Here is a 27,643-nt window from a genome sequence, read left to right on the forward strand (position 1 = left end):
ACCTATTCTTCAAACCTTCTTTATTTACCGACAAATCAGGTTTCACAGATTTAAGTTTCGACAGTACACGAAGGGTGGCAATAGCAAATGTGTCATTTTGCGCAATCATTCTGTGTCCTCAAGAGGAAGTGCGGATGGAAATTTTGAATTAAAGATGAAGTGAATAATTAGTTCAGTTAACACTTTTAATATTCTGAAGAACCTGGCTATGGGGGACAGAAAATAATATACCACTAGATGAGAACACAATGTCTGCATACCGCCAAGAAAAGAAAAGCATGCACAAGTGTTTGAGTTTGAAGTAAAGAAAAACATGTGCAAGGGTTTGAGTTTGAATCACCAGCTCCGAAATCCCAGCATGACACTGTTTGCTCCCGACTGCACTTCCTGGCCTGTACAGTGCAAGGTACACACACTGTCGCCAAACAGGGGGTCCTGAACACACAAAAGCTGCAGAGAAACTGCTAGATGCCTACTGGCATTCGCTAATAATAGGTTTTGGCACTGCAGAGTACGCTTCAAAACCATGAAAGATATTTTTTTGTACGTGTGTCTTGCACGAATGATTTTTCCCACCAGACTCAGTCTCAAAGCATATATTTTAGGCCTGTTTCACATCCTTCAAAACTGCGCAGCTAGCCACAAGAGGATTTTGGAAAAACTACACAGCAGTTTCCCCACGTCTGGAGCACACCACCCGCATGCATTCCTTGCGTGAAAAAAACTACTGACACCATATGTCCGGGGAAAAATGAACTCTGGCAGTTAATGCTGTACTTGTGCACAGGCAATTTTGTGCCCAACAGGATATTTTGTGCCCAACCCAACCATCCTCGGCCTCATCAATAAGGCCTCATCTAGGTGTGTTTGTGCAAGCAAAGTTTTCTCTTCTAATAAGTTACGCCTGCTTGTCGTACTAACCGCAAGGCTCTAAACCGCCTCCACATTAAAAAAAAAAAACGAAGGCAGGAGAACCCTCCTTGTGACGGGTACCAGTAAAAGTGGACCCAGCCCTAAAGGGAAAAAGTCCTGATCACCTTGCACGCTGAGCACGTCGAGGGCATTGATGCCGGACTGGTGTCGGTGGAAGACGGCAATGAGGTTGTTCTTTTGTCCTTCCAACTTCCAGAAGCGCAGGAGCCCATCGTTGCCGCACGACAGCAGCAGTGACGGCTGTGGAGGATGACACAGGCAACGGCCGTTAGGGTGCACCTATGCCATGTTTGAAGTATTCAATAGGAGTACAACTACTGTTTATAGTATCAACGTTGTGACGATGACTATAAGACGTGCAAATGGTGACTTTTGCCTCTGAACCAAATACAGTGGAATCTGGATGATATGATTCTGGGCGATACGAATTTCTGCTAGGTCCTGGCGAAATTGCATTGTTTGCAATGGGAAAAATTTCGGCTCTTACGAACGGACTTGCATGGCCCGGCGGATGATACGAGTGAGCCAGCAAGGCGCTCGACTGCCAAGTGAGCAAGCGACGGCTACATACAGGCTCTCTTTCCTCTCTTGGTCGCTCTCTCTCCCCTCTGCCGGGCTGTTGTTTTCTGCTTACGAAAACGCGCCGCGCACTCCACAGGCGCGCTGACGCCGCTGTAAAACCATCTGCACGCTGTGCGGGCCGCAGCAACATGGCAGCGTCTTCGGTCGCGAAATGGTGTGGAGCGCTCGAGCGAACGCTTCTAACCACTCTTTAAAATGCTGCTCAAACTACACAAAGTTGCTTGTGCGGTAAATGAGCTAATAATGTGGGTGAAAATGGTGCTATAAAACATTATCTGAGCCGCTAGTGAAAGCGCCCATGAAATATCTGCCGGGGTGCTAAGCTTAAACACCTCCGGCGGAGCCAGCCGGCTGTCTCGAGCGCTTTGAAACTGCCACCATGAGGTGCCCGCCTCCCCATTGACACAAGTCGTCAAGCTCCTCCCACTGCAGCATGTGTCGCGCGTCTTTTTCTGACTGAGGCACTGGTGGCCGCGGAATCACCGATGCGGGCGTAAAAAAATCGCACGCGCAACGCTGGCATGCACAAATCGCGTGCGAAAACGCGCCATGCAGTTCACGCCTTGACTGTTGCAGCATGTGGTGAGCTTGGGCACAGCATGTGAGCAGACGACAGTCCAGAAAGAACCGCTCAGCAACATAGAGGGTAAAAAAAAAAAACAGGAAAAGTCATGGATTTCTTCATGCAGAAGTAAGAAAACAAATAAACGAAAATTTTTTTAGTGCTCAATGTTTTGGTCTGTGTTGGTTCATATAAATTTCGAATGATACAAATATTTTTCACGGTGCCACGAGATTCGTATCATTGAGATTCTACTGTACAAAAATGAGCACTAAAGGTTTTTTCTTTTTATTTTTCACAAATAGTTTCGAATCAAAGCAAATGTACTGATCTGCCACCGCACGAATTGAAATTCATGATTTCCCGAACGTGCTACAATAAAATTAGAAAGAAAAAAACCTACCCTGAAGAATTACAGCTTTTTTTTACAGAAAAACACAAACAACAAGAACATGTTCCATAAAATAAGTAGTTCACAAGTTCAGCTTTTTTTTACAGAAAAATACAAACTACAAGAACATGTGCCATAAAATTGTTCACAAGTTGATTAATTAATTCTTGTTGATTATGTGGCAATAACAGACTGCGATGCAGTGCTTTTTGCATTCCACGGATGCATTATCACGGCATCTATGGAACGACTGCTGCACAGTGGATATGCACTGGATGTCGGATTTCGGCTTTTCCTCGCTTGTTTTTGTATATGGCCACATCCTAACAAACTCTTTGCGGTGACATCTTGAAGCGAATTAGACTTTTACGACACATCAAAAAAGAATTGCAGCTTGGCAGGATGCTCAAATGCCAACAAAAGCTCTCTGCAGATGTATTTCTGCGTGTGCCTTGCCTGCTCTCACAAGTGTCAGCGGTCAGAACCAGCCATCGCTGTTACCACTGTCTGCCATCAGGGGTAAGTAATTATACTGTTGCCTCGTCGAGACCTGATAACTGAATGTGGACACTGGGGTTGGGACATGTTGGTTTAGCCCTGCAACACGCATCTGCTCCAGTTGTAATGATTGCACCTTCTTTTAGAACCCAGGCACATCAGAAAATCGCATACAGTACAGCCTTGTTACAAGAGACACTTAGTTATAAGAGGCATTTGACTGAAGACTGCCTGGTTAGTTTTCCTGTGTTCACCATGTTAGCAACATCGCATACACGGGACCTTGGTTACAAGACATGTTTTCTGGGTCCATGAGTGTCTCTTGTAATGAGGTTTTGCTGTAGTAGAGTTGTGATTACCCATCAGCTGAATGACACACAAACGACATGCCATGAGTGCTCTCATATTAAACTACTTTTATATGACGAAACACAATGAGCTTACATGCGATAATACAGTGGAATCTCGGTGATACAAATTCGGTTGATACGAATTTCGTTGTGATACGAATTTTCGAAATTCCCCGGCCAAAATGCATTGCGTGCTATGTAAAAAAATTCGGATGATCCGTACGCATTTATCACTCCGGTGCGGGTGATACGAACGCGCGGGCAGACGACTGCGGCGTGGACGGGAGGCGGGAGTGTTGGTGCGGCCGTGGGGCCTTGGTTGTGCGCGGGCACAAAACCATTAGTCCTCCCCCGTTCCTCCTCGTGGGGAGGTGCTGTTCCGAACGAACCGAACGTTTTGCCCTCTCGACGCCTGTTCTTTCTTCCTCCCTTCTTTTATCTCCCGCTGCAATCTCTTCTCTGTACTTTTCGTTTCCGCTGGGTGCAGCTGGGGTGCCTCTAGCTTCCTTTTTTTGTATTATACTTGAATAAACCGCGGCAATCAAGCATTCCCTCATTTCTGACGGCAAATACCCTCGCCATTTTGCCTTCTCCGCATTCCTCGCTTCCGTCTATGCCCCGCGCTCTACCTATCGAGTTGTCGCCTTGCCATGTTGCCTGCGCCACTTGCGCGTCGATTATGTTGAAGCGTGAACTGCATGGAGCGTTTTCTGTTCATGAAAACACGCCGCCGCTGCGCGCGGCGGCAACATGGCGGTGTCACCGGCCGCGAAGTGGTTCTGATCGCTCTTTAAGATGCCACTTCAGAAACAAATGAAGTCGCTTGTACAGTAAAAGAGCTGATAATGTGGGCGAAAATGACACTACAAAGCATCGTCCGCGTGGTTAGGGAAAGCGCCGATCAAATATACGCCACCGTGGTAAGCCTAAACATCTCCGGCGGGGCCAGCGGGCTGTCCGGAGCGCTTTCAAACTGCCGCCGTGAAAAGCGCGGCTCCCCAATGGAGCAAGTCAGCAGGCTACCTCCACTGCCGCGTACGTAGCGCATCATTTTACGAGCGAGGTAGAATCTGACGCAGGGGCGAAATCGTCAACGCAGGCGTCAAAATAACGCACGCGCAACGCCGACGCGCACGAATTGCATGCTGTTCACGCTTGAGTTCGTGTGCGTGCGTCGCGTCGGCGATGAGCGCGCGTTCTTTTGACGCCCGTGTCGAAGATTTCGCCCATGTCACCTGTGTCAGATCCTACCTCGCTCGGAAAATGATGCGCGGCAGTGGGAGGAGCCTGCCGACTTGCGCCAATGGGGAGGCGCGCTCTTCAGGGCAGCAGTTTGAAAGCGCGCGCAGCAGCTGGCTGGGCCACCTCCGCGACAGATATTTGGCGCGGATGATATTTTATAGTGCAGTTTTCTCCAACACTGTCAGCTCCTTTTTACCGCATTTTACCTGCGTTTTAACAAAAGGTTAGAAGCGGTCGCTGAAGCTACCTGCACCTCTTCACGGCAAGAGCCGACGCCATGTTGCCGCCGCCTGCCACATGCGCGGCACATTTCCATTTTTTCTCGTTTTCTGATGATACGAATTTTCGGGTGATACGAATATTTTTGCCGTCCCTTGAGATTCGTATGACCGAGATTCCACTGTAATTACAAAAAGGCACCAAGAGAGATGACAGGCAGTGGTACTTCCTAATTCCACAAGACACTGCTGCGAAGATAATCATGAATGCGTGGAGGATTCCTGCGAAAGCTTCAGTTCTTTTTTAGGCAGGGCCCAGGAAGGGGCACTGACACACTGCTCTTGTAGCCTGGCTGTATCTGCTGCTGCTGTTATCTCCCGTACTACCTGCTTGTGGTGTTTACCAAGGACCTTGGTGCATGCTAACTCTGGACTTCCGCCGCAGTCTTGGCAATGAATCTCAAAGTGCCCACTCGCTGCTTGGTTTACGTTGCAATGGTACACACACAGTCTATCGTTTGAGCATCTACTTGTCTGGTCTGCGTACTCTTTGTCGCAGGTCAAGGGTATCGAGTAAACTACATCCTCACTGTTACACCAAACAAAGCAGGTTTTCTGGTTCTTTCAGCAAGGAGGGCATTTTTTCTGCCTCCATTGACACGTTTGCAGCGTCTGTAATTTGTTGGGGGCCGAAAGGCAGTGGGACAGTTTACGAATGTAAGGGATGATGATGACATTTCTGGTATCTTTTCACTGTCCCGCTGCCTAAAAAAAGGGGGGGGGGGGGGGGTAAGAGTGGAAGATTTTATATAACTACAGGCATTTTACACACAAATGTGTATATACACAAATGTGCATACTATACACATTTGTAAAGCACAGGTGTTCTTTTTATTTTTTACCATTGCTTACTTCGACATTTGCATCAACATAGTCGCAGCTTTTAATGGCCAGCTACAGTGCCATGCATTTGCTGTTTTCATTATAGTGGAACCCCAATTATATACACTTTCTCGTGATCGTGGTAGACGTCATATGACCAGGGTGTCACATGACTGGGTTGTGAGTAAATACCATTTTATTGCATGGTCTAGCATGAAATGTTTGCAAAGAGCTTATTGATACCATAACTTGCTGCACAACTTGCGTCCTCGTCGTTAACTTGTGAACACTTACCTTAAAGGGGCCCTGCAACACTTACCATCGAATGCTAGGAATGTATTTTGGGATAAAGTCTATTGTCCCAGCAATCTCCTCCCGCAAGAATTATGAAAATACGTTCACTATGTGGGGACCCTCGTTTCCTTACGCCTCGCCTGCACATGTTTCCGCGAGCCGGGTGCCGCCATTTTGGGTAGCCGGCGCGTCACGTAGGTCGTGTCCTCTTCATGACCCCGCGCGACGCGCCGAACCGGCTTGCCGCGAACGTGTGCGGGGAGCGAGGGGGAAGGAGGACCGGTCGTCGCCTTCTCCCTCGCCGCCCTCTCCTCGAGCGCCAGGGGAGACCTTCTCTCCCCCGAGCCGACCTGCGGGACGCGCGAATGGTCCGCGGGGACTCTGCCGAGAGATTCTGCCCTGATCGGTCGCCTCGGGATGCCTCCCCTGCTCCCGCGGCCGTGATGACGGATATCGAGGTCTGAGCCCAGCGGCTTGAGCGAGCGACAGGAGCCACTGTCTCCCCGCGAGCGATAGTCGTGTTGTCTGGTGTATGCACTGTATCTGCCAGGCAATAAAGCCTTACTTTGGATTGCCGGAGCCTGTCTACCGCATGTGAGTACTCGAACCCGTGCGTGAGTCTTCGGATTCCGCAGGGCTAGTGTACGGCGCGTAGCGTTCTCTAGCAAAGCTAGCCGGGGTCCTCTGCTATCCCGTACATTAGCCCACAACTATCACCGAAACTACGCGCGATGAGAAATTGCGCATAATCATTCCCTCTCAACTAGACCGCGGTCAACGCGACGAAAGCTGTGCACTCTCTCCTGAAGAGGGGGGCAGCTTGCGGTGTTCTTTCCGGCGGCCTTCAATATTTCACAGGCCGGGGAGTTTTCTCCTTTTCTCCGCAACGTGGAGGGGTCTATTTCCGGTCTGGTACCACAAAAAAGCAGGCATGGGTGCCTGCTCGCAAGCGCGTGCTCGGGCTGGTAGGGCGTTTTTGAAGCAATACACATTTGTTGTCGAGTGACCTTGTTGAAAGGGAAGTATTGAGCTCATCACTCAAACTCCGCGCGCACTCAAAACACAAAAGAAACGGCAAAACTGTGCCTACAGGTTCAGGCATAGAAGAGGTTCGTACACAGCGCTGACGACAGCGGATCGATCGTCACAGGAAATGCGAGAAATTAGCCGCGAAGTTGACCAGTGACAGCCGATCGGACAGCCATGGCCTCAATGACGTCGTTTAGGCTATGCCAGGGGTGCATAATAAGGAGAAATGAAGAGAGCGCGGTTGGTTTTTCCATGTGTTTCACAGCGATTTGCGCGCTCACCGCTTCACATGCACGTGTAATAGTTGGCTCAGGTATTTCTGGTAGTGTAAGCTAAGCGCCGCGCAGGTTTACTTGCACTGCTCAAAGAGTGTTGCAGGGTCCCTTTAAGTTGCATCTCACACAATTTGTGCGCGCCTTAGTTAAATCTGAAATGCCTAAAAGAAATAAAATAAAGGCTCCTTCCTAACCACGCCATTTTGCAAGGTCTTGCCTCTAGGAACTGTTTCAGACGCACATACTCCTACATTGCCTCCTTTCTGACCAACTGCACGGCAACTATTGGCGGTGAGATGATTGAGTGGCGCCCCCTGGCTCTGACGTCGGCTTAGGGATTCGCGCCGCTGTCGTCTGCTACACTCCGCTTGTGAGGGGCAACAGTGCCTGGGCTAGAAATCGCCCACTTCTTTGCTGTAGTGCGTTAAAAAGCGTATTTCTAGCTATTCAGTTATTTTTGCCAGCGTCTGACACATCTGAATAATTTCACGCTGTATACCCCACAAGTTTGAAACACGCGAGGAGAGAGAGAATAACTTTCTTCAGAGGATCGGTCAGAAGATCATGTGTAACTCGTCCTTTCTAGCTTATTCGCGAGGTTCAGCGCTCACAGCTCATCCATAAGTATTCAAAATGAAAGGGCATCCCCACAGTATCTGTGAGATGCTTTTATGAAGACTCAACAGTCTTAATGCTACGTATCAAGCAGCGGGCCCCTACACACGCACAGCAGGAAATAAAGCGGCTACCTTCTATTTCTTTCATTCTGGCTGACTTGTACCAGATGAATGTTTTTTTTTTTTTTTTTGTGCCCAACGCATTAATTTTTCTGCACCCTCACAAACGTCTTATTAGGAGGTTTGGGGATGTTTGGGAGGCTCACAAAGATCGTGTGGATATTTCCTTCATATTGTATGGCATAGATTCCCTTCTTCACAAATTGGCTTTCATTACAGCTGCGACCCAGAAGGTGCATATCAGCAGCGTGCTTTGTTTATTCACATGCATATACAATGAGAAGGTTTGTGCTACGCCACCGCGATCGCACCCTAAACAACGTTGTCCACAGTACTCGAAGGCGGCTTTTGTGCTCCGAATTTCTATTGGAACCATCATTATCATAACAAACTGACTCTCAACCCTAACAATGATGACATGATTACGGTGTTGAAGGCAAGATATACTTGCTTACTAACGCAATAAATAGTATACTTGCATATATTACAAGAATCGAAACCGATGAATAATTCCAAGCAGCTCCTTATTGCTTTCAACCCTTCCAGGCGCAAAGAACAAATCCTATTCTACTCGGGATGGTGTTCTACGAATTGAAGAAAATTACTTTTACTCTCTTGTCCTGGACTGAGGACCCGGCCCACTAACCAGCTCGATTTAATTTTAAATAAAGTTTTCTCCTCCTCCTCCACCTCTTGAGTGCAGCTTTCCTATAACGCATATCCGAATATCGGGAAGATGTGGCGGTGGAAAATGCACCGAAATATCCCTCCAGGTCTGAACAAACATAGTGTTACTGTATCTTTAAAGTAGATGTGACTCGTTTTGCTCAATAAACCTCCATACTGGTTAGATGCCTGGTATAAAATCAGCACGCACCTACATACACAGTGGGTTATTTGGAACTCAACCTACAGTTTTTGCAGCCCATAGTGCATGTCGGCAAACTTTCATGCCTTGACAACGTAAAGTGATTGACACAATACGTTCGAGTGTTCGGCAAGGTTGCAAAAACTGTTTTACCTTACATATGATTACTGGGAATCGTAATGTCTTCTGCCAAAGCCAACAGCCCTGAAGGCCTAGAATTTGTTTTGGTCTTCCATTTTCGCTATTGTCGGTTATTAGCAGCTGACTGTTCACTTTGTTCACTTTGTTCACTTCCCACAAAAGTGATTTTTTTGGATTTCCCCGGCGGTTTTGTTATTGCGGGGTTCAACTGTACTATTTTTTGGTGCACCATGAAGCATGCTGAAAAAAAACTACGCTCAGCCCAAACAGCCACACAAAGACAGATATTGGGCATTATTCACAGTAAGTGCACATCATGAAGAAGATAAAGTAAGGTCGAGGATATTTTGCCTAAAACTAAGCAAGAAGGAGAGCAGCATCCTGCACACGCCATACAAAGGTTCGGGTAGAGGCGGAAAACAGAAACACCAGTGGGGGGGCTGTCGATGAAAGCGGAGAGAAGCAAACACAGGCACAACAATAGGTGGAGAAATGAGACACGGACAACTTTGGGCACAGCTAGAGGAGTGAGGTAGATTGGATTAGATTGGATTGTGTTTTTATTAACCCGGACTATGAGGCGTGCTGTAGTGGAGGGCTCGGGATTATTTCTGACCGCCTGAGGATCTTTAAGTGCACCGAAATTTCGACTGCGCTTTTCACCTCCATTAGAAAAATGGCTACCATGGCCGGGATCGAACCTGCAGTGTCCTTTAAGCTCCCCAGCACAACGCTTTAGCCACTGCGCCACTGCAGCAGGAGCTAGAGTAGGGGGGAGGCCACAGGGGAGAGGAAATTGTGCTACACTGGGCCATTCTATGCCACTGCAAGACCAAACAAAATGCACACACGGTGTTCCCCCCACCCCCTTTCCCCCGTTTTCCCTCCCCCCCCCCCCCCTTCCGCAAACTTCAGTTGAAAGCTTGCATGATGCCAAGAAACCACTCGAGGACAGACACCAGACAGGCAGGCGTTTTTATCCACAGGACTTTACACTTCAAGAGCAGCCTGCGCTGAGGTCAGCTTGTCCCTGCAGCCGCTTCATGGCTAGACTAGGTCTGGCAGGATGCTCAATAAGGGTCTCTCTCTCTTTGACAGGACGGAGGTCAGGGTGAAGGATGCTCACCAGTGGCTGCAGCTGGCGCTGAAGATTTGCTTGGGGACCGCTGCTGGATACTGGCAGTGGGGTGCACAGAACCCGGAACAGACAGTGCTGGCCCGCCGGGATGACCAGTAGCACGTCCAGGGCACCTGCCCACTGGTACCGGAACACGCTGCAAGTGGTTGCACACGCGGACGGAGCCAAGGCACCCCGCTTTGCATGTGCTTCTCATACATATGATACAAGAGAACAGGACGGCAAAGAGGCACGCATAGTGCCACCAGTGCCCGCCGCCAAGTACAGATATTCCAATGAGAGCAAGCAATGATCCAATCTCTTGAGAGAAGTCAGTGTACACTGCCAGCACTTTCAGCTTTCATAGCAATGAGGGGGCCGTCCGCACCACTGCCTTGGTTCTACCTGACAGAGGCAAGCTGATGCAGCCTCAAGAGCTTCCCCAAGGGTTCAGAGAATACCGTAAAAACCCGCGTATACCCCGGGGTTTTTTTCTAAATTTCAGGATGCGAAATTTCGGCCCCGTACTATATGCGGATCCCAAATATTTTCGGCCCGAATGCACAGTTTTGGTTTCGGTTTCGGCATTGGGCGGTGCTATCATCATCATCAGGTGTCTGCACGCTTCTGCGTTAGGTAGCGTTAGTGGCGCTGGTGGCGTTAGTCCTAGAGACCTACAGGTACAGAGGCGTGCAACAGTGGCCAGTGCAATCACTTGGCGCACATCACAACGGCCACGATTTTACTTCTGTGATTTTACGCCATGTCAGGACCGCGCAGGCAGTACTCGACTGCCTTTAAAAGAAAAGTTATTTATGCTGCCAAAACCATCGGCAACTGTGCTGCGGAGCAGCAGTTTGGCGTGAACGAGCGGAGCATTCGCGGTTGGAGGAAGCAGAAGGAAGCCCCTTTTGCATGCAGCGGCCAGAGAAAAAGTTTCCGGAGACCAAAAAATGGAGCGTTTCCCGACATGGAACGAGAACTGACAGACTTTGTTCGGGAGCAACGAGCTGCACATCTCGCTGTGAACATCGAGCTGCTGCAAGCAAAGGCAAGGGAGATCGCTCAAGACAAAGGCATTCAGCGGACGGACTTCAAGGCAAGCAAGCATTGGGTGTCTCACTTCATACGTCGCACTGGGTTCTCCCTACGTTGGCATACGTCGGTCTCACAGAAGCTGCCAGAAAGCTACGAAGAGCTGCTTGTGGCCTTTCAGAAGCATGTGATTTCATTGCGAAAGGCAGTCGCCTTTCAGCTGGGCCAGATCGGCAATGCTGACTAGATGCCAGTGTACCTCGATATGCCCTCGGCTCTAACGGTGCATCAAAAAAGGCTCCAGGCAAGTTACCGTGTGATCAACTGGGAACGAGAAAATGCGGGTAACTGTAATGTTGTCCTGCACGGCAGACGGTCGCAAGCTGCCACCCTACGTGGTGTTTAAATGAAAGACGCTGCCGAACGGGGAGACGTTCCCAAAAAATGTTGTCGTCCGCTGCCAGGACAAGGGGTGGATGGACGAATCGCTAGTGCTGGACTGGATCAAGTCCGTGTGGTGTCGACGGCCCGGAGCACTGCTGGGGCTCCCATCAATGCTTGTGCTCGACGCGTTTCGGTGTCATCTGGCAGACTCCGTGAAGCGGCTGCTGCGCGACTCCCGCACCGAGCTCGTCGTCATCCGCTGTAGCCACTTGATGTGTGTCTTAATAAGCCATTTAAGGACCACATCAGGCGCCTGTATATGGAGTGAATGAGGTCCGGAGTTGCCAGAAGTGACCCCTGCCGGATGGCTGAAACGGGCCTCGCCAGCTCTGCTCTGCTCATGGATCGCCAAGGCGTGGGCCTGCATTCCCGGGGCGCTCGTTTGTCGTGCCTTCAAAAAGTGCTCCATCTCAAACGCGCTTGATGTTACCGAGGATGAGGTGCTGTGTGGGAGGACATTTCCGATAAGGGAGCTTTGGAAGAGAGTGCGTCAGACGAGGACAACGAATAATCAAGTGTGTAAATAAATGCATTTTTCTGTTTTCTTCGAACTATATTCGCGTGAAAACGTTTTTTCTCGCGTTTGCTATCCCCGAGTTACACCTCAGGCTATATGCGGGTCTGAACTATACGCGGGTTTTTACGGTATATGAAATGGTGTTTAAGGAGGCATGGTGCACCTTGAAGTCAGCCTAGTCATCGCTCTTGTTGGACAGTGCAAGTGAGACTTGTCGCTAAGGGGCCCGCAACTTTGCCCACACCAATCAACAGTCCTGCCTCCCCCTAGCAGCACCCAGACCGACACACAGTTTCTCTCTGTCTCAGCCTCCCCAGCATGGGAACGGGTGCCACACATTCCCCGCTATATTCTGTACTTGTACTTGCAGATAAGGAGGTATTCACCATTTAGAATTATCAGAGCTTGTTCTCCTTTGCAATGCTGGCCAGCTTTCCGTGCTGTTGATTTGATGCTCTGCACTCATGTCCCATATACCAAATACTAGCATTATTTCACCAAACCATGTTCTCAAGTGCAACATGGAATTTCTTATGGTCTTACAAATGCACCATATGTGTGTTTGGAATTGCAGCTGCAGGGGGAAATGTGTAGGTGCATGATTTTTAAGAGAATCATGCTTGAGCAGCTCTGCGATGTTTAAACATGGAAAGTATCCTGTCTTCCATAGTAGAGTAAACAAGAATAAGTGGAGTCTAGCCAAGGCGGCTCCTGCCACTGGGAAAAGTTCGTCCGCAAAATTCACCCCATGTGGGCCACACTTTACGGTGAAGTTTTGTGAAAATCTAATGCAACAGCATCTCGATGATACGATCATGACCATTTTAAAAGGGGGCTAACAGCACTCTCAGACAAGAACTGACTAAGACGGAAAGAGAGGACACAGCGCTGAACTACAACTGAATTTTTATTCAAGGAATTTGGCTGTGACTGAGTATTAATGCAAATCTTCTTTGAATAAACATTCAGTTACGATTAAGCATTGCGCGCTCTCTTTCTTTTCCTGGTTTGTCCTTGTCTAAGTGCCCTGTTGACCCCTATGGCAAGACGCATTATCACCTAGCCTACCAAGCCACCCTCAAAATCATGGCCAGCCTAGGTTCGTAAAAGTTCCTGGCTAAACCAAGTCATGTGGCGTGTGATAAACATAGAGTTTCATACAATAATAACAAGAGAAGAATCTGGCGCTAGTGTCAATGCAAACTCCAAGACAGCACTTACACTTTGATGGGAACAATGGGTACTAGTGGAACTGGATTGCGCAGGATCAAAACGTGGCTACGGCTGCGCATATTGAATTTTTTTTACTAGAATGCATTTAGGGGTATTACATGGTTCGCTATTTGTAAATTACTCTGTGGCCAAAAAATTTAGTTCCTAAAAACTGGCGTTGAATGAAATGAAACGCCGTGTTTAGATAAAAAGCAGACACGGAGTTGAGGAAGTTCGTGGAGTACGTTTGCCATTTGCCGCCAACTAGAGCGGGACACAGACTTTAAAAGCTTTTTGTAAAAATTTCGGCGCTTGTAGTTTTTATTATAAAGAAAAATGTTTGTGCTCCTAAGAAAAACAGTAACCGTTTATTTTTGGAGATGTTATTTCAGCCTGAATTTGTGACATTCATAAAGCTGCATGCCTATCAGCTGCCGGTACTGCTGGTCTACGCCGCAAGAGACAGCGTTTGCAACCTTCGTCAGCTTCGAAAATACATTTTCCTGCCGAATGAGCAGCGCCTCAACTTCTATTTCGTAGGCGACTTCGCCGCATACAGCGCCGTCTTGTTGTGTTTTGGTGCTCGCTGTGCCAGCAATGAATTGATAACTCACTGGATTTGCAACTTCGGCCATAGACCAGTTCCACTCAGGGCGGCGTCAGCGCATGTGCGACATTCAGTTCAAGGAGAAACCCATTTTCGAATGCTTCTTCCCACACCTCACATAGCAAAGGTGCCCATGCAAGACCACGACGAAAACAAAACTGGCTCCACAATCTGATGATCCATAGTACTTATAGCGAAGCCATTGAATGTCAATTCAAATCCACAACTGCCCATCATGTCCATCATGGCGGACGATCCCAGTGCCAGATTCCTCACTAGTTATTACTGTATAAAACTCTATGGTTTGATAAATATCAACTGCTGCAAATGTTGTGTCGCAGCACAAATCAACAAGACGACATGCAAGCACCACCAACAGCTTCTGAGATGTCACACATGTTCCCCAGCAAAACTACTGGAGAGCCGCATGGCCCTCAATTTTTACCCCTCTCCCCAGTTTTGGGAAAAACCGCTGTTGCCTGCTTGTGAGTAACCTATGAAATGTTGAGCATTGTGATCCAATTGTGATGCCCAATTCAGTGAACAAATCCTACCTAAAGCTACAGTACAGTCTACGTATGACCAGTGAAGACCTGCAAACAGAAAGCATTCATTTTGAAGGAGAAGGTAAAAATTACGAGGGCAGCTAACCAAGGCATGAAAGAAAAGAAGAAGGAGGGGGGGGGGGGGGGTGCTTTGAATTTCCTGCTTCTGCAAAATGAATACATCCTCCCGATCTGATTTGAAAAATACCACTGAATGCCAGGTTTTGTACCAAATGGCACACTGGCCCATAACGGCTCATTTGTAAATGTTCACCTTCCCCCTTTTCCGATACATTTCACTTGTGACTGACTGCCCACAACACAGCAGCGCCTGACCTTCAAACAGCATGAGAGAGTTAAAAGAAAAAAGCATATTTGTTATACAAAACTCGCAATCTCAGATTGTGATGAGAAGGTGCAAAAGACGCGATACCAATTCATGGAAGATGCTATATTCGGTGGCTAGCTCGTTTTGTTCCGGATACCCCAGGTGACACCACTGTTCCAAGGTTTTCAGGATGTCCGAGAAGGCTGCCGGCTCTCCGATAGGTGAAAATCATTGTTATTTGTTTTCTTGATAAGCACGTAAGTGCCGTCACTGTTCTTGGTGTTAAATAAAAGATGACACCGAATGCGACACTTGTGAAAAGTTTGAGCGTGCGAATGGAAAAACGGTTTGTCCAGAAAGGAATTTCTAAAGACGCTCATTTAAGGTCAAAACAACCTGCAAACGCCTCGTCTTGAAGCCAGCGCTGTGGTGAGTATTTGTGGGGGAAAAGGAATGCTTGGACACTGCCACGTGGAACTCTACTCTAGCCTTCCTACTCAGGTTGGAACGGCAAGTGTGGGCTGGGACTCGGCTTTTCCTCAGCACATTAGAGGACGCCACGTGACGTGTGCTGCTGTTTCCTAAGAGTGGTGGAAGCAGGGGTGGGCGCTACCTCCCACAGCCCCAGAATGCCAAGCCCAGCCCACAGGCAGCCAGGACTGTTCTGAAAACAGGGGTTGCTACCGTGCAAGGCCTAGCTCAAATCTTGTTTATTTCACCTCATCTGCCACAGGAACATGCGCAAGGAATCACTGCAGATGGTACATGGTAGCAGCTGTTCTTGCAGGTTGATGAACAACCAGCCAACGAGTGTCACACCGCACTCAGTGCACCCAACATTCCCCGCTTGTTCTAGACGGCTTCCCTTTCACGTGACACGACAGCAGCCCGCACACGAGCAACATCCCACCCGAGTCACCCACCCACCGTATCAAGGCGTCTGAAGCCGCTGTGACGATGCGGAAGTCGGCGGGTGCGTACTCCCACACACAGACGTCCAGGTAACGTGCCAGAGGGTCCGCCACGGGAAACCGGAACGCCCCACGGTGCTGCTTGTCGACGGACCACAGCCGGTGGTCGTGGAGCTCCTCGCTCATCATGCTGCCTGCACCAACCACACTTCTTCATTGCCCACCGGTCGCAAAACTCCGCTTCAGAATCCGGGCCATGCGAGCACCCCTGCTTTGTTGTGACTGAGCGGCAAGAGTATTGGCTTGGCACCTACCCTAGGGAGCTTTGCTAAAATTTACTTTTATTAACAAAACTTTCTAAATGAAAGTTCCTTATTCGAGTTGGGAACATTAAATTAAATAACGCTTACGAATGTTTTCATGGCATTTTGTCTACGCCTAGCACCAGCAGCCGCTTTTCTGTCGACACCTGACAGGTGACATTGCCCCTGTTAGCCAACGGTTTGTCCCCAGCGCAGGGGGCCAACCGCAGACAGCTTTTGATACACGGGGCCTCTGGGGTGTTTCACGACTTCCTATACTATCGAATAACTCTGGCACACAGTTGTGTGCCAATACTTGAAGAAAAAAAGTGCAGCCTGTTCTCACCACCAATTCAAAACAATCATAAACGTGGCAATCAAAAGTAAGGATCTGAATGAGCTACCCTTGTTACAATCTGTTTAACTAAGCGGTGCGTAACAAAAACCTTCTTGTATTTTGATTTTAGCACTGGCATTTTGGAATGGCGACGCCATGCTAACTGCCTCCAAGCCCTGCACACAACAAATGTCAACTACCATTGTCACAAAAGCATTCATGAGATGTGCAGTGATGCGGTGTGATTCACCCAAGTCATTTTGTAGCAGCTGAAAAAGAGCACTTCGGAGCGACAAAACAGGCTTTCGGAGCAATGAGAAATAAAGTTTGTAAGAGTTAAATTCCATTAACAGAAACACCAAAACATAATTTCTGAAGCATAGAAAAACCTTTCCACAGACTCAGGTTTGTTATGCTTGTCCACCTTATTCTGTCACACCCCAGAGAGCAAAAATTTGCATGTCTTTTGATCAGTTGCCAAATGTCAATAAAATGATGCCCTCCAGTTGATAAACCCCTACTAAACAATCTAAAGTGCTTTTGATTCAAGAAGACAGAGTGTAGGACACAACAATCGCCAATAAAAAACAACCTGGGATTCACATAATGCCCAAAAGTAAATTTGATTACCTTTGGAAACATAAAAGTTGACTTTGTAAATCTTGCACATAGATTTCCTTTCCCCAAAGTGCAAACTTCTGTGCCCACGTTTCCACGCATCTGCAACCGTAGCACACAGATGCACAACTACTCTACCAATGCTTTTGCGTTCCAATGCCTTTGAGCTGCAGTTTTGTAGGCACTGTCGTTTTAGACCTAGCAAGTTAGGCTAGCACACCAGTGGCAGAAGTTGAGAAAAGTACCAGTACTAGAAGTTCAAATTCAGGCATACTACTGGACTCACGTGGACATACCATCAAGTGAGGGTGATGGGTGGCCCTGCGTATATGAGAAATGTTAACTCAGAATCGTATTCACTCCGACATTCGCACTCTACAGCCGAGTATTCGTACATCCCTCATTTCTAAAAATCTGCAGCCTGGCCATCGACTACCAAGACCTGAAGCTCAGAGCCTTCTTAGTGGAGAAATGCTCGCTCTGAAGGCTCACTGGAAGCCAAAGTGTGCCCGGCATGGAGAAGAGAGCGTAAGGGTGGCCATCACTCACACTTTCGGGAGGTGATGACGTGCCAGAGGCAGAGCTGGGCTCGTCCCCCAACCGAGACGAGCAGGCGCTCCTCCCGCATGGGCAGGTGCGTGGGCCGGCAGCAGGCCAGGGCTTTGATGGACGAGATGTGGCCGTACAGCCGGCACGCCACCCGCTGCACCAGGTGCGTCCGCTCCTCTGGCAAGGCATGTCAAGGCCACAGTGCAGGCACGTTTTTTACAGAAAGCTCCTTGCCCCTAGCTCTCCTACGCATGCTCCGATTGCCGTGGGTACCCCAACGAGAAAATGTCCGCAAATAGAAATCCAGGTAGGGAGAGAGGGCACAGCACAGGAGAGGGTGGAGAGAGTTTGGTGCTGGTGCTGTATTAGCGCCACAGAGAGGGGAGAGGGCACAGCATAGAAGCAGCAGAAACGCAGGTGAGAGGAGAGAGTGCCCCCACTACCAATCATGTTGGGCACTGCCGACTGGCAAGAAGCAGCTGTTTCATGCCCTTGTTTGGACTGCGCCCGGGTCAATCCTATCTGGTCTTGCATTTTTGCAAATGTCAGCAACCTAATGAAACCAAAACGGCTTTGCTGGGTCATCCGCCACCATGCAAGTGATTCAGCCCCCCCCACTTCTTTTTGGCCTGGGACACTCAAGATATCCTTTTCAACTCCGGTACATGGTGATACAAACAAGTGCAATGATCATACGCGCAAGACAGCTTTGCCAAGCACCACAAGCAATAAAATAAATATAGACAGTAAACACACTTCCTGGCATTCATGCAGGTGTGAACCACTCTTGAGAAGGCATCGTGAATGTATTGTTACAGTGCAAGCTACAAGCAATGGCAATTGGCCAATCACCCAGAGAGAGAGAGAAACTCTTTATTAAAGGGGAAAATGCAGAGAGGTTTGCCGACATCAGTTCGCCGGCATGCTACTCTGCGGGGAAAGGAGGAGAGAGAAAAAGGTAGTAGGTGTAGTGAAGGAAAGGGGAGTAGTAGTAGAGAAAAAAAAAAAAATATGATCCTTCTTCAGGGTATTGAGTTCAAAGGTTCTTGAGATGGAGGAACGACTACAATTTCGTGGACACACCAATGTCCTGGAGGAATTCGAATAGCGCGGACAAGATTTTGCGCTGAGCGGAGGGAGAGGGCCATGGTCCAAGTACCAATCTTACAATTTCGTGGACACACCAATGTCCTGGAGGAATTCGAATAGCGCGGACAAGATTTTGCGCTGAGCGGAGGGAGAGGGCCATGGTCCAAGTACCAATCTTAATGTCAATGATCCAGGATGGAGGCAATCAATTTTATGTTGTAAACGGCACCTTGAGTCGGCATAGGCAGAGCATTCCAGTAATATGTGTTCAACAGTTTCAAGTGAACCACAATTATCGCAATATGGGCTTGATGTCTGGCCGATGCGATGTAGATAGGAATTTGTTAGTGCTGCGTTAAGACGAAGTCTATGCAGCAACGTCTCCAAGTGGTGGGGTCTATATAGTGTATGTGCTACTAGGGAACAGTGAATCAAGTTGTTGACTGCCAAGAAAATGGGGAAGTAGAGAACGTGCTTGCTACCAGCTGACTGCTGACCGGCCCCCGTTCCTGCTCCATGAATGGCCTGTCACAGGCCATTTAAATAAAGCCGCTCCCACTTGTTACGTCCATAGCAATATAAAAAAATTGACAATAGTCCTAGGTACACAACAAAAGTAAGCTGCACGCCTAAGTGAGACCCTGCGCGAGTGCACCAAGGCACCAATGCTCAACAGGACACATGGAAACAAATGCAAAAAGGATACGATAGAGCTGTGATATCGTGATGATATTGTCTTCGCCGGCTGTGGCGATGTAGCTTTGGCAAACTGAAAATATAACAGCAATGCACAACAGAACTACTGCCGTTTCTTTCCCAAGAAAAACTCGTGTGGTACCTAGGTTCTAGCAATACAGTTGAACCCCTTTATAAGAGACACGTACCAGGGAGCAGTTTCTGTCTCTTATAAGCAGGGTACCACGTTTTCACTAACTGATCAACCCATAGTTCAATGTGGGCACCGTATGACTAAAGCTCAAAAGGACGCTACAGCATGTTGCAAAAGATTCATTCTAATTTATGTTTGGCCCCCAGAATTTATGAAACAGTTCTGAATCTTTGTTTGCTTCATGACTGTATTTACACTGTTTTTCACAACCGATTCTACAAGCTTTTTTTCCTTTCCTTGCTTGTGGAAGATGAATCGTAGATGTTGAGTTCACAAGCCTGATGAATAGTCAGAGAGCACAGCTTCTTCCGCTGTGTGCTCAGGCTATTCATTACACTTGCAGGACCCAACATCTGCGATGCTTCTTGATTGGGAGCTACGCGAGTGGGAGAGCCTGCATGTGCGATCGCGCTCCATCCAATGGATGGCAGTGAGCTTCAATCACTTCCGTAAGTTGCATTTCCATTGGCAGGGCTTCTCATCGTCATTTCATAGCTGACTGAACCACTGTGTGTTTGCTGAAGTTATAATAAATAGTGACTGCAGGTGTCTGTCGTCCACCTGTGTTTCCACAATGGAAGCAACGGCAATTAGTGACTGGTGGCACTGCATCTGCAGTTAAAATGTCTGTTACAAGCGAGATTATTGATTAAAGTTCAAGGATGACGTGTCCCTTATAACCAACTGTCTTTTACATCCGATGTCTGTTATAAAAGAGGTCAATTTAATGGGAAAGATACGGCAGCCAACCATGTGGGTGAATATCATCTCTTATACCCATTTGTCTCTTACATCCATGTCTCTTATAATGAGGCTCAACTGTACTCCCGTGCTATTGAGCATTTTTTTTTTTTTTTTTTGCATGCCAGTATGACATGCATTTTGCTCAACTATGACATGCATGCCAGAAGTTGTTAGTGTTGCACTCTGCCCATGTTGCAGGCCCAGTTCACAAACATGGTAGATTTCACAAAATTCCACTTCTGACCACCGCAAAAAACAAAAAAAAAATCACTTGACCACAAATGAAAGACAACTGTGCTTGGTTTAATCTACTCCCCTTTCAATGCACCAACCTATTATTTTGCTACCATTTGAAGTTTATCAACATATCTTTCTATAGAAGCACTCTCCCCAAAAATACTGGGCTTAGGTCCTCTGACATCCTTGTTCTTGCAGTAAACAGGATGAACTTTTGACACCATGCATAGTACCTGGTTAGCTAAAATGTCGGCTGCCACCAGAGCCCAACAGAGTTGAGCTTGAGTGCGACTGCTGCCCCCCACTAGGAAAGGTAGCACTCACCCCCAGATGCATTTTCCTCGTTGAACAGCAGACAGATGGCGGAGATCTTTTTTCTATGCAGCGGTGCCTGCAGGGAAGGAGGACGAAAGAACCGGCACTTCTCATTATGGTGGCAGGTAAGGCAGCTCACAATGGTCCCACAGTGCAACTGCAGCCCCCCACTTAACACTGCCACCACTGCTGGAACTACACTTCCACGTCACACTGCCTTTATGCGTGTAATTTAATGCCTACCCCCTCCCGCACGGATAATCACATAGCGCAGTTTTCCCCACAGTTTCAACCCATAAAAATGTTCTCATTACTGTTTCTGAATTTTCAAGGTTGCTCCTAATTAACACAGAAATGTGTTAGTGCCACACCACAGCAGCCAGCGCTGCTGACACCAGCAGACTGGGAAGTAAAATAAATGGCAAGGATAGGACCAGGAAAGACGACGGGCACGTGTTTTATCTGATGTGCTTCCGCCCTTGGGCCCTTTATATTCCATTAAAAGTAGCGCACCAACCAGCCCACTGTAAACGGTAGACTGCAGCACTGCACCAACACTCTCTTCAAGACGCAATAGGACAGCCATTGAAACCAGAACACTATAACAAAAGATTGCATGCACTGAAACTTTGTCATAAACTTTTTTACAGAGTGTGTGAATATGTGAAACTTTCGAGTATCAAAGGAAACAACATGACATTTGATTCGCCTTCATTACACACGTTTCCCCTTGCAATTTGGCACCATCTGTTCATTTAGTGGCCCTTTACAAGCAGTTAGTGGTCAAAAATAAAATTCAAGACGTGAGCCTGCCGACTGTCTTTCGGCCAGCGAAATTGGCAATCATTTCACATCATCTGATAGTCGAACGGCCGAACATCCACGTTCAGGCATTTAAAAGCAGAAGGGCCAGCAGACCCGAATGCAGGACCGGTGCAGCATCTCCCTGAGGCCACACCGCTGCACCATGATGCGTCCCGTCTTGAGGCAGGCAAAGAGGCCGTCGTGGCCGCTAATGGCGAAGTCCCACGACCGGTGGCCCCCACCACAGTTGAGCTGGAACACAGCCCGCTGCTGCCACGTGCTCCACAGCACAAAGTCGCTCTGCAAAGAACCAAAGGCAAAGGGAGGGAGGGGGGGGGGGAATGCTCACTTCAACAAGGCCTCTTAATTAGGCACCGCCTCTTCTACACCACTACTGCACCCACAAACGGCCGCCCGGCACCACCCAGCAAGCACCTGCCACAGTTGAAATTGAGAGGCTGCCAATTCTTAGTCCGCTGTCGAGCCACCTGGCTCAGAGTACGTTGTTTCTGTTTTCGGCTCCCTGCCTTTTAAAGGAGCCATGGAGACAAAATACAACTTTTTTTAACTTGAAAGTGCCAGCCTTTGGTAACTCACTTTGTTCCGCCTCCAAATAGTGTTGTTTTCACAGACGCAAAAAACGTAAGAAATACTGGAAAACTTTCAAACTTCTCACTACACAATCTCAAGAGTGACATAAAAGGGCAAATACCGAAAACAGAGTCATCAGCGTGTTATTGCCGTGATAGCTTTGAAGTGGTACAACCAAATGGAGCCACAATCACACGGTCATGTTTTTTCGCGGTGGCTTTGGCCAGCGGCTGCTGCCAACTGCACAAGTAAGCCTCTGTGATGTCACGGAGTCCTGCCAGGAGAGTGGCTGGTGAGTCGCCACTGCTTCATCTGTATTTTTCAAGGGGGACACGGCTCTTAAAACAGCTTCCTTTGATTGTTAAGTAAACTCTGTGAAACTTGCCAGTCTTGCTACTTTTTCTCCACTGATTTCAAATATGGCATTGTTTTTCGGGTAAGTCAATTCGTTACCATCATAATTAGAGATAATTAGTCATTTCTGGAGCAACAATAGACAAGACAGGGTTACCCATGAAACTGTAATCTTTACATTTTCCAATACCATGAACCCTGTTGAGGGCAACAAGAGAGTCAGTTTTTTTGATGCACCTCTTGGAACTAATTTTACAGCTCATTAAACTTCAGTGGCAGCAGTGGCAAGGAACCATTTCGAATGTCCATTTCAAACACCAAAGTTTAAGGAGCTGTAAAATTAGTTCCAAGAGGTGCATCAAAACACCGACTCTCTTACTGCCCTCAACAGGGTTCATAGTACTGGAAAACATAAAGATTACAGTTTTATGGCTCACACTGTTTTGTTTATGGTCCCTCCAGAAATGACTAATTATCCCTAATTATCTTGGTAACTAATTGACCAGCTGAAAAAATAATGGCACATTTGAAATCAGTGAGAAAAAAGCAGCAGGACTGACAAGTTTCACAGAGTTTACTTAACAATTCAAGGAAGTTGTTTTAAGAGCAGTGTCCTTAGTTGCTCAAAATCGGCATTAAAAAAGGTACAAATGTTATCAAAACAGTGAAGTCTTCTCTAACAAACCAAGCTTTTATTTTGTCGCCATGGTCCTACGTCCAGTTTCCTTGCGACTTTTGTTGAACTCGCAGAAAGCGTGCAAATCCGAGACAAAGAAACTTTCAGTCCTTGTGCTGGTTATAGCAAAACATGCGCCAGAACTGCTTGCACAACATTACTCTTCACTTTGTATTTACCTCGAGTCACTATTCGCACACGCCTAATATTAGGCTTGCACATGAAATGCAACACACTCCATCAGAGGGCTCAGGTGAGCACTCACCATGTGGTAGCCGCAGAGCAGCAGGCCATTGCTCTGGAGAATCATGAGCCCGATCCACTCGAGCGTCGTCGAACACTGCGCTATGCACAGCCCAGACAGGCACATAAGTGATGGCACTCTCTGCACACAGGGGCCGACAGCACTGGCACATGCACAGCAGCGAGGGCTCTCTTGGTGTGCGTGCACGTGTACACACATGCACGCACAGCAAGCACTTTTTAACTAACGCTGAATGCAACTGCACCCCTACACCAAGTAAGCAGCTCCCCTCTCTCCCCAACTCATCACACTACTTCTGAGTAAGGCCTCCGCAAAGACATTTAGCAAGGCCATGGGGAAACCTGTTAACAAAAGCCTCTTGACCTTTTAGACCAACTTCTGACTTTCGGGCCAAGCCTTTTGCCCGACTGACTTTCTCACTTTCACTTGAGGAACAGCCTGCTCCCGATCATGTCCGCACACTCAAAAATCGTATAACGGAACACTGCCTCGGCCACTCTGAGGAGTGCCCTGACAAGGTCCTGCCCGCATGAAGCCCCATTCAGTTTCGAGTTGCAGCTCAAGAGGCCTTTGTTGGCGGGTTCCCAGTAACCCTGCTGAATTTCGTTGCAGAGGTTTTACTGAGGACACTGCACAAAGGCACTGCCAAGAGACTCAAGATCAAAAGGCTGTTGAAAATGACTATTCTTCCCTGTGTACACACCCATGCTGAAGAAGGCGCCAGGATGTGCTGGCACCAGTGGAGCTTTTTGCGAAAAACAAACTGAGTGGTCTCGGCTGATGTGTGAACTCAGAAGAGTATGAAAAACCACACAAAACCCTACACACCCTGTCAATGTGGTGTCATGCCTGACATACCCACCGCGGTGGCTTAGTGGCTAAGGCGTTGTGCTGCTGAGCACAAGGACGCGGGTTCGATTCCCGGCCGCGGCAGCCACTTTTCTGATGTAGGTGAAAAGCAAAAACGCCCGTGTGTACGAGATTTTGGAGCACATTCAAGATCCCCAGGTGGTCAAAATTAATCTGGAGCCCTCCACTAAGGCGCATTTCATCGCCAGCATTGCGTCGGCGCGTCAAACCCCACAATCATTTGGTCATGCCTGACATATCGCTCACGTGTGGTATGTCAGGTATGTCCCTCTCACTCCAGTAATGCATCTGTAAAGAAGTACTGACACGAAATTTCAAAGCTGAGATTGTGTCGGCGCGTTAAACCCCACAATTAATCAGTCATGCCTGACATACCTCTCACGTGTGGTATGTCAGGTATGTCCCTCTAACTCTAGTAATGCGTCTTTAACCAGTTCACTGCGGCATGATTTTTTTTTTTTTTGGTCTGGTTTTAGGTGCACAGTGACCCACCAGTGGGCCATTGGGTATATCCCCCAGGTGCGTCGTGACCCATCGGTGAGACACGCGGCTATGCCTCTTTTTTTTTGCTCAAAGGAGATGGCGCTACCACCGTTGCAGCGGGCGTTTGGCAGGTTTATTTGAAAGATGAAAGCTGTTTTCCACCTTTTTCGCGTGAATCTATGTTTAAATACAAAGTACTTGTCACAAGAAAACACATGAAGTCAGTTTCTGTGATAGAAATACTTATTAAGTAGATAAAAGTTAAAATTTAGTAGGAATATTAGCCATGTTCTAAAGTTTCTTCCCGCGGTGCTGCGCTTTCTTTTGCGCCCGTAAAAGTCACGAGACTCCATTAGGCGCACTGAAAAGTTTTGGAGCAGCAGGGAAAACTCATACACTTAGTCCAACGGCACGTATTTCACAAACTGCGGGAAAAGTTTGCAAGCAACACAATGGAGGAACGTGCCGCCACTTGGCTCCTTAGAAACAATCGCGCCACCTCACGTCCAATGCAATACACAATGTATGTATTACAGTAAAGCCCACTTACATCGAACACGGATACAGTCCACGCTCATTACAACGGACCCTCTTAATCCGGAAAAAAACGTCCGCTGTAGCCAAAGTATGCAGTATCCGACCGGTGTTGGGGGTTCGCGGGAGGAGGTAAACGAGCGCAAAAGTGCGAACTTTGACCAATACTGGACATAAATGCTACAGACACTATTCTTTCTACGCGCCTGCAGCACCTCTGCACAGCGTTCACGTGGTGGAAAAAATCATCTGAAAACCCTGTTTCCGAAGCTTGGCACCGGGCCTTGGAAAAGGACTAGCATAAGCGGTCGAGTGCGTAAAGACGCATGCTAAGCTGAGCAAAGAAAGCAAGAATATAACAAGAAGCAATTACTAACACGCTATAAAATCAGTCGTGGCCAGCAGAATCAGCTAGGCTCTTTTAATACCCTTCGTGACAAGGCACCATTCGTCAAGCAAATCGGATTGCTGCTTGACGTTCCCCCAAGGAAGCTTCCGCATTTCTTACAATTATAGTCTGGGCATTAAAACAGCTGATACGATACAATCCTATGTACAGCTGTAAATGTCCCAAGTTCTACCAGTTGGACGGTGCACGGCCACTGGCAGATTGCACACAATGGATGGGAGCCAACCTCCTACTTTAGGTATTTCTTACCTTTTTGGCCAGACGGAACGCGAACGATGCATGCGTTGGAATAATGAATGCCGAGTTTCACTGAACCTGAGTTCTTTATTACATACAAAAAACCTGTGAAGATGGAGGGCAGACTCGACTCCGAGTGCGCTGTTGTTCAATCCCACCAGCAGCGTTTATCGGCAGCGGCCTTGTTCTTAACGGTCGAACGGACCGTCTGCTTAAATAGGCCTGTACTTTTGGCGATGTCGGCCTGTTTTTCGCCGTGTTCGACAGCGTCAATCATGTTTAGTTCAACCATCAGTGAAATCAGCTAGCCTGCCGCTCATGCCGCCAGTCGCACAAAAACATGAAGATCCATGGACAAAAAAAAAAGGCCAGTGGCACTGGCTTGGCTGCGTCAACGTTGCCAGACATAAGTTTCTTTGCCAAAATAAACAAAAAAAAAAGCATATCGGGTGCCGGCACCGTGGAAGTCCGCTATAAGCATTCAGTCAAAACAATTTTCGCCTAAAATTTAGTCTGTTGTAGCCGATAGTCCGCTATAGCCGGGTCCGTTATGAGCGGAGTGGACTTCACTTAAAATGCATGGGGACCAAACAAACCAACAGAAATGGTCTCTTGTAACCAAAAGTCCGTTGTTGCCGGATCCGCTGTAACGAGCGTAGACTGTATATCGAATTATTGCCTATATCGAACCCTTGTATAATTCTGGTCAAAATTACATGCATTTAAAACTTTTTATATCGAGTGCAATTTTGCTCGCAATGGATATATCGAACTCTCTCGCGCCGGATTTTTCGCTCTCCTTAGGCATGCGGTAGGCTTTCCCGCAATACATCGGCGTGCAGCGGTGGCGCGGGTGTCCCTTGCGACTCCCGCGCGAGCTCCAGCGTGTCCAAACCGGCCGTGGCAGAGTGGAGCAGCTCCACGCATGCATGCCGTTGGCGCCGAAAGCGCCACATTGGGCGCTGCGGGCTGCGGTGTCACTGATCTTCAAGTCCGCGCCACTCGCTGCCCGCACTTGCTCGGTTCGCTGGGTTCGCCGTTATTCGCTTGTATCCATGCTTGTCTCCCTCTGTCGAAGACGCCGAGGACTCCGTACCGCTTCCGAGCACGAGTGAGGCCGTCGCTGCCATGGTCCTGCTACGGCGATGCTGTACAGCCATTGAGGGCAGCGGCCTTGTGCTTGTCGACTGTTCAGATACCGTGGAGCAAGCTGTCACCAGCAACGCATTGTGCTCCAAGAAGCAGGCGGCTACACTCACACAGTTCTTCCGCTCCAATAAATGATTGTTTTCTTTCCTAGAAAGTGTCGTATCAATAGTGAACTGCAGGGTGGTAGCTCAGCATGAGCTCGTCACTCCGTAGGCAGGATTGCTCTCATATAAGTTTTTTTTTTTTGCTTCACTTTCTATATCGAATTTTCGCTATATCGAACTATTTTACAATCTTCGCGCTGATTGATATAAGCAGGCTTTACTGTAGTTGCCATTTCGAACTTCAGACGGCAGCACTAGATGGAGAGCTCTCGTGGGTGGGTCACTGGTGGGTCACACCGCACACAGCACAAAAACATTTTTATTGAGTGCGTCATGGGTCACCAGTGGGTCATAGCCTTTTGGGTCATA

The 27,643-nt window shown here is 48.0% G+C and overlaps 1 protein-coding gene across 1 annotated transcript in view; it reads right to left on the reverse strand.

Annotated features, from left to right (window-relative positions):
- Positions 1 to 27,643, reverse strand: part of LOC144175534 (tRNA (34-2'-O)-methyltransferase regulator WDR6-like) — a 161,844-nt gene that overhangs the window by 18,041 nt on the left and 116,160 nt on the right. Inside the window, exons 14-21 of the mRNA XM_077704610.1 lie at positions 23,489 to 23,563; positions 21,717 to 21,902; positions 20,808 to 20,874; positions 19,320 to 19,382; positions 17,525 to 17,701; positions 15,735 to 15,912; positions 10,129 to 10,276; positions 1,038 to 1,173 (exon numbers count right to left, since the gene is read on the reverse strand). Of these exons, the coding sequence (XP_077560736.1) occupies positions 1,038 to 1,173; positions 10,129 to 10,276; positions 15,735 to 15,912; positions 17,525 to 17,701; positions 19,320 to 19,382; positions 20,808 to 20,874; positions 21,717 to 21,902; positions 23,489 to 23,563 (1,030 nt within the window). The remainder of the gene's footprint in view (positions 1 to 1,037; positions 1,174 to 10,128; positions 10,277 to 15,734; positions 15,913 to 17,524; positions 17,702 to 19,319; positions 19,383 to 20,807; positions 20,875 to 21,716; positions 21,903 to 23,488; positions 23,564 to 27,643) is intronic.

The sequence above is a fragment of the Haemaphysalis longicornis genome, unplaced genomic scaffold (assembly GCF_048455015.1).
Source record: "Haemaphysalis longicornis isolate Haplotype H1 unplaced genomic scaffold, Haemaphysalis longicornis Haplotype H1 scaffold_1, whole genome shotgun sequence".
In the NCBI taxonomy this organism is placed as follows: Eukaryota; Metazoa; Arthropoda; class Arachnida; order Ixodida; family Ixodidae; genus Haemaphysalis; species Haemaphysalis longicornis.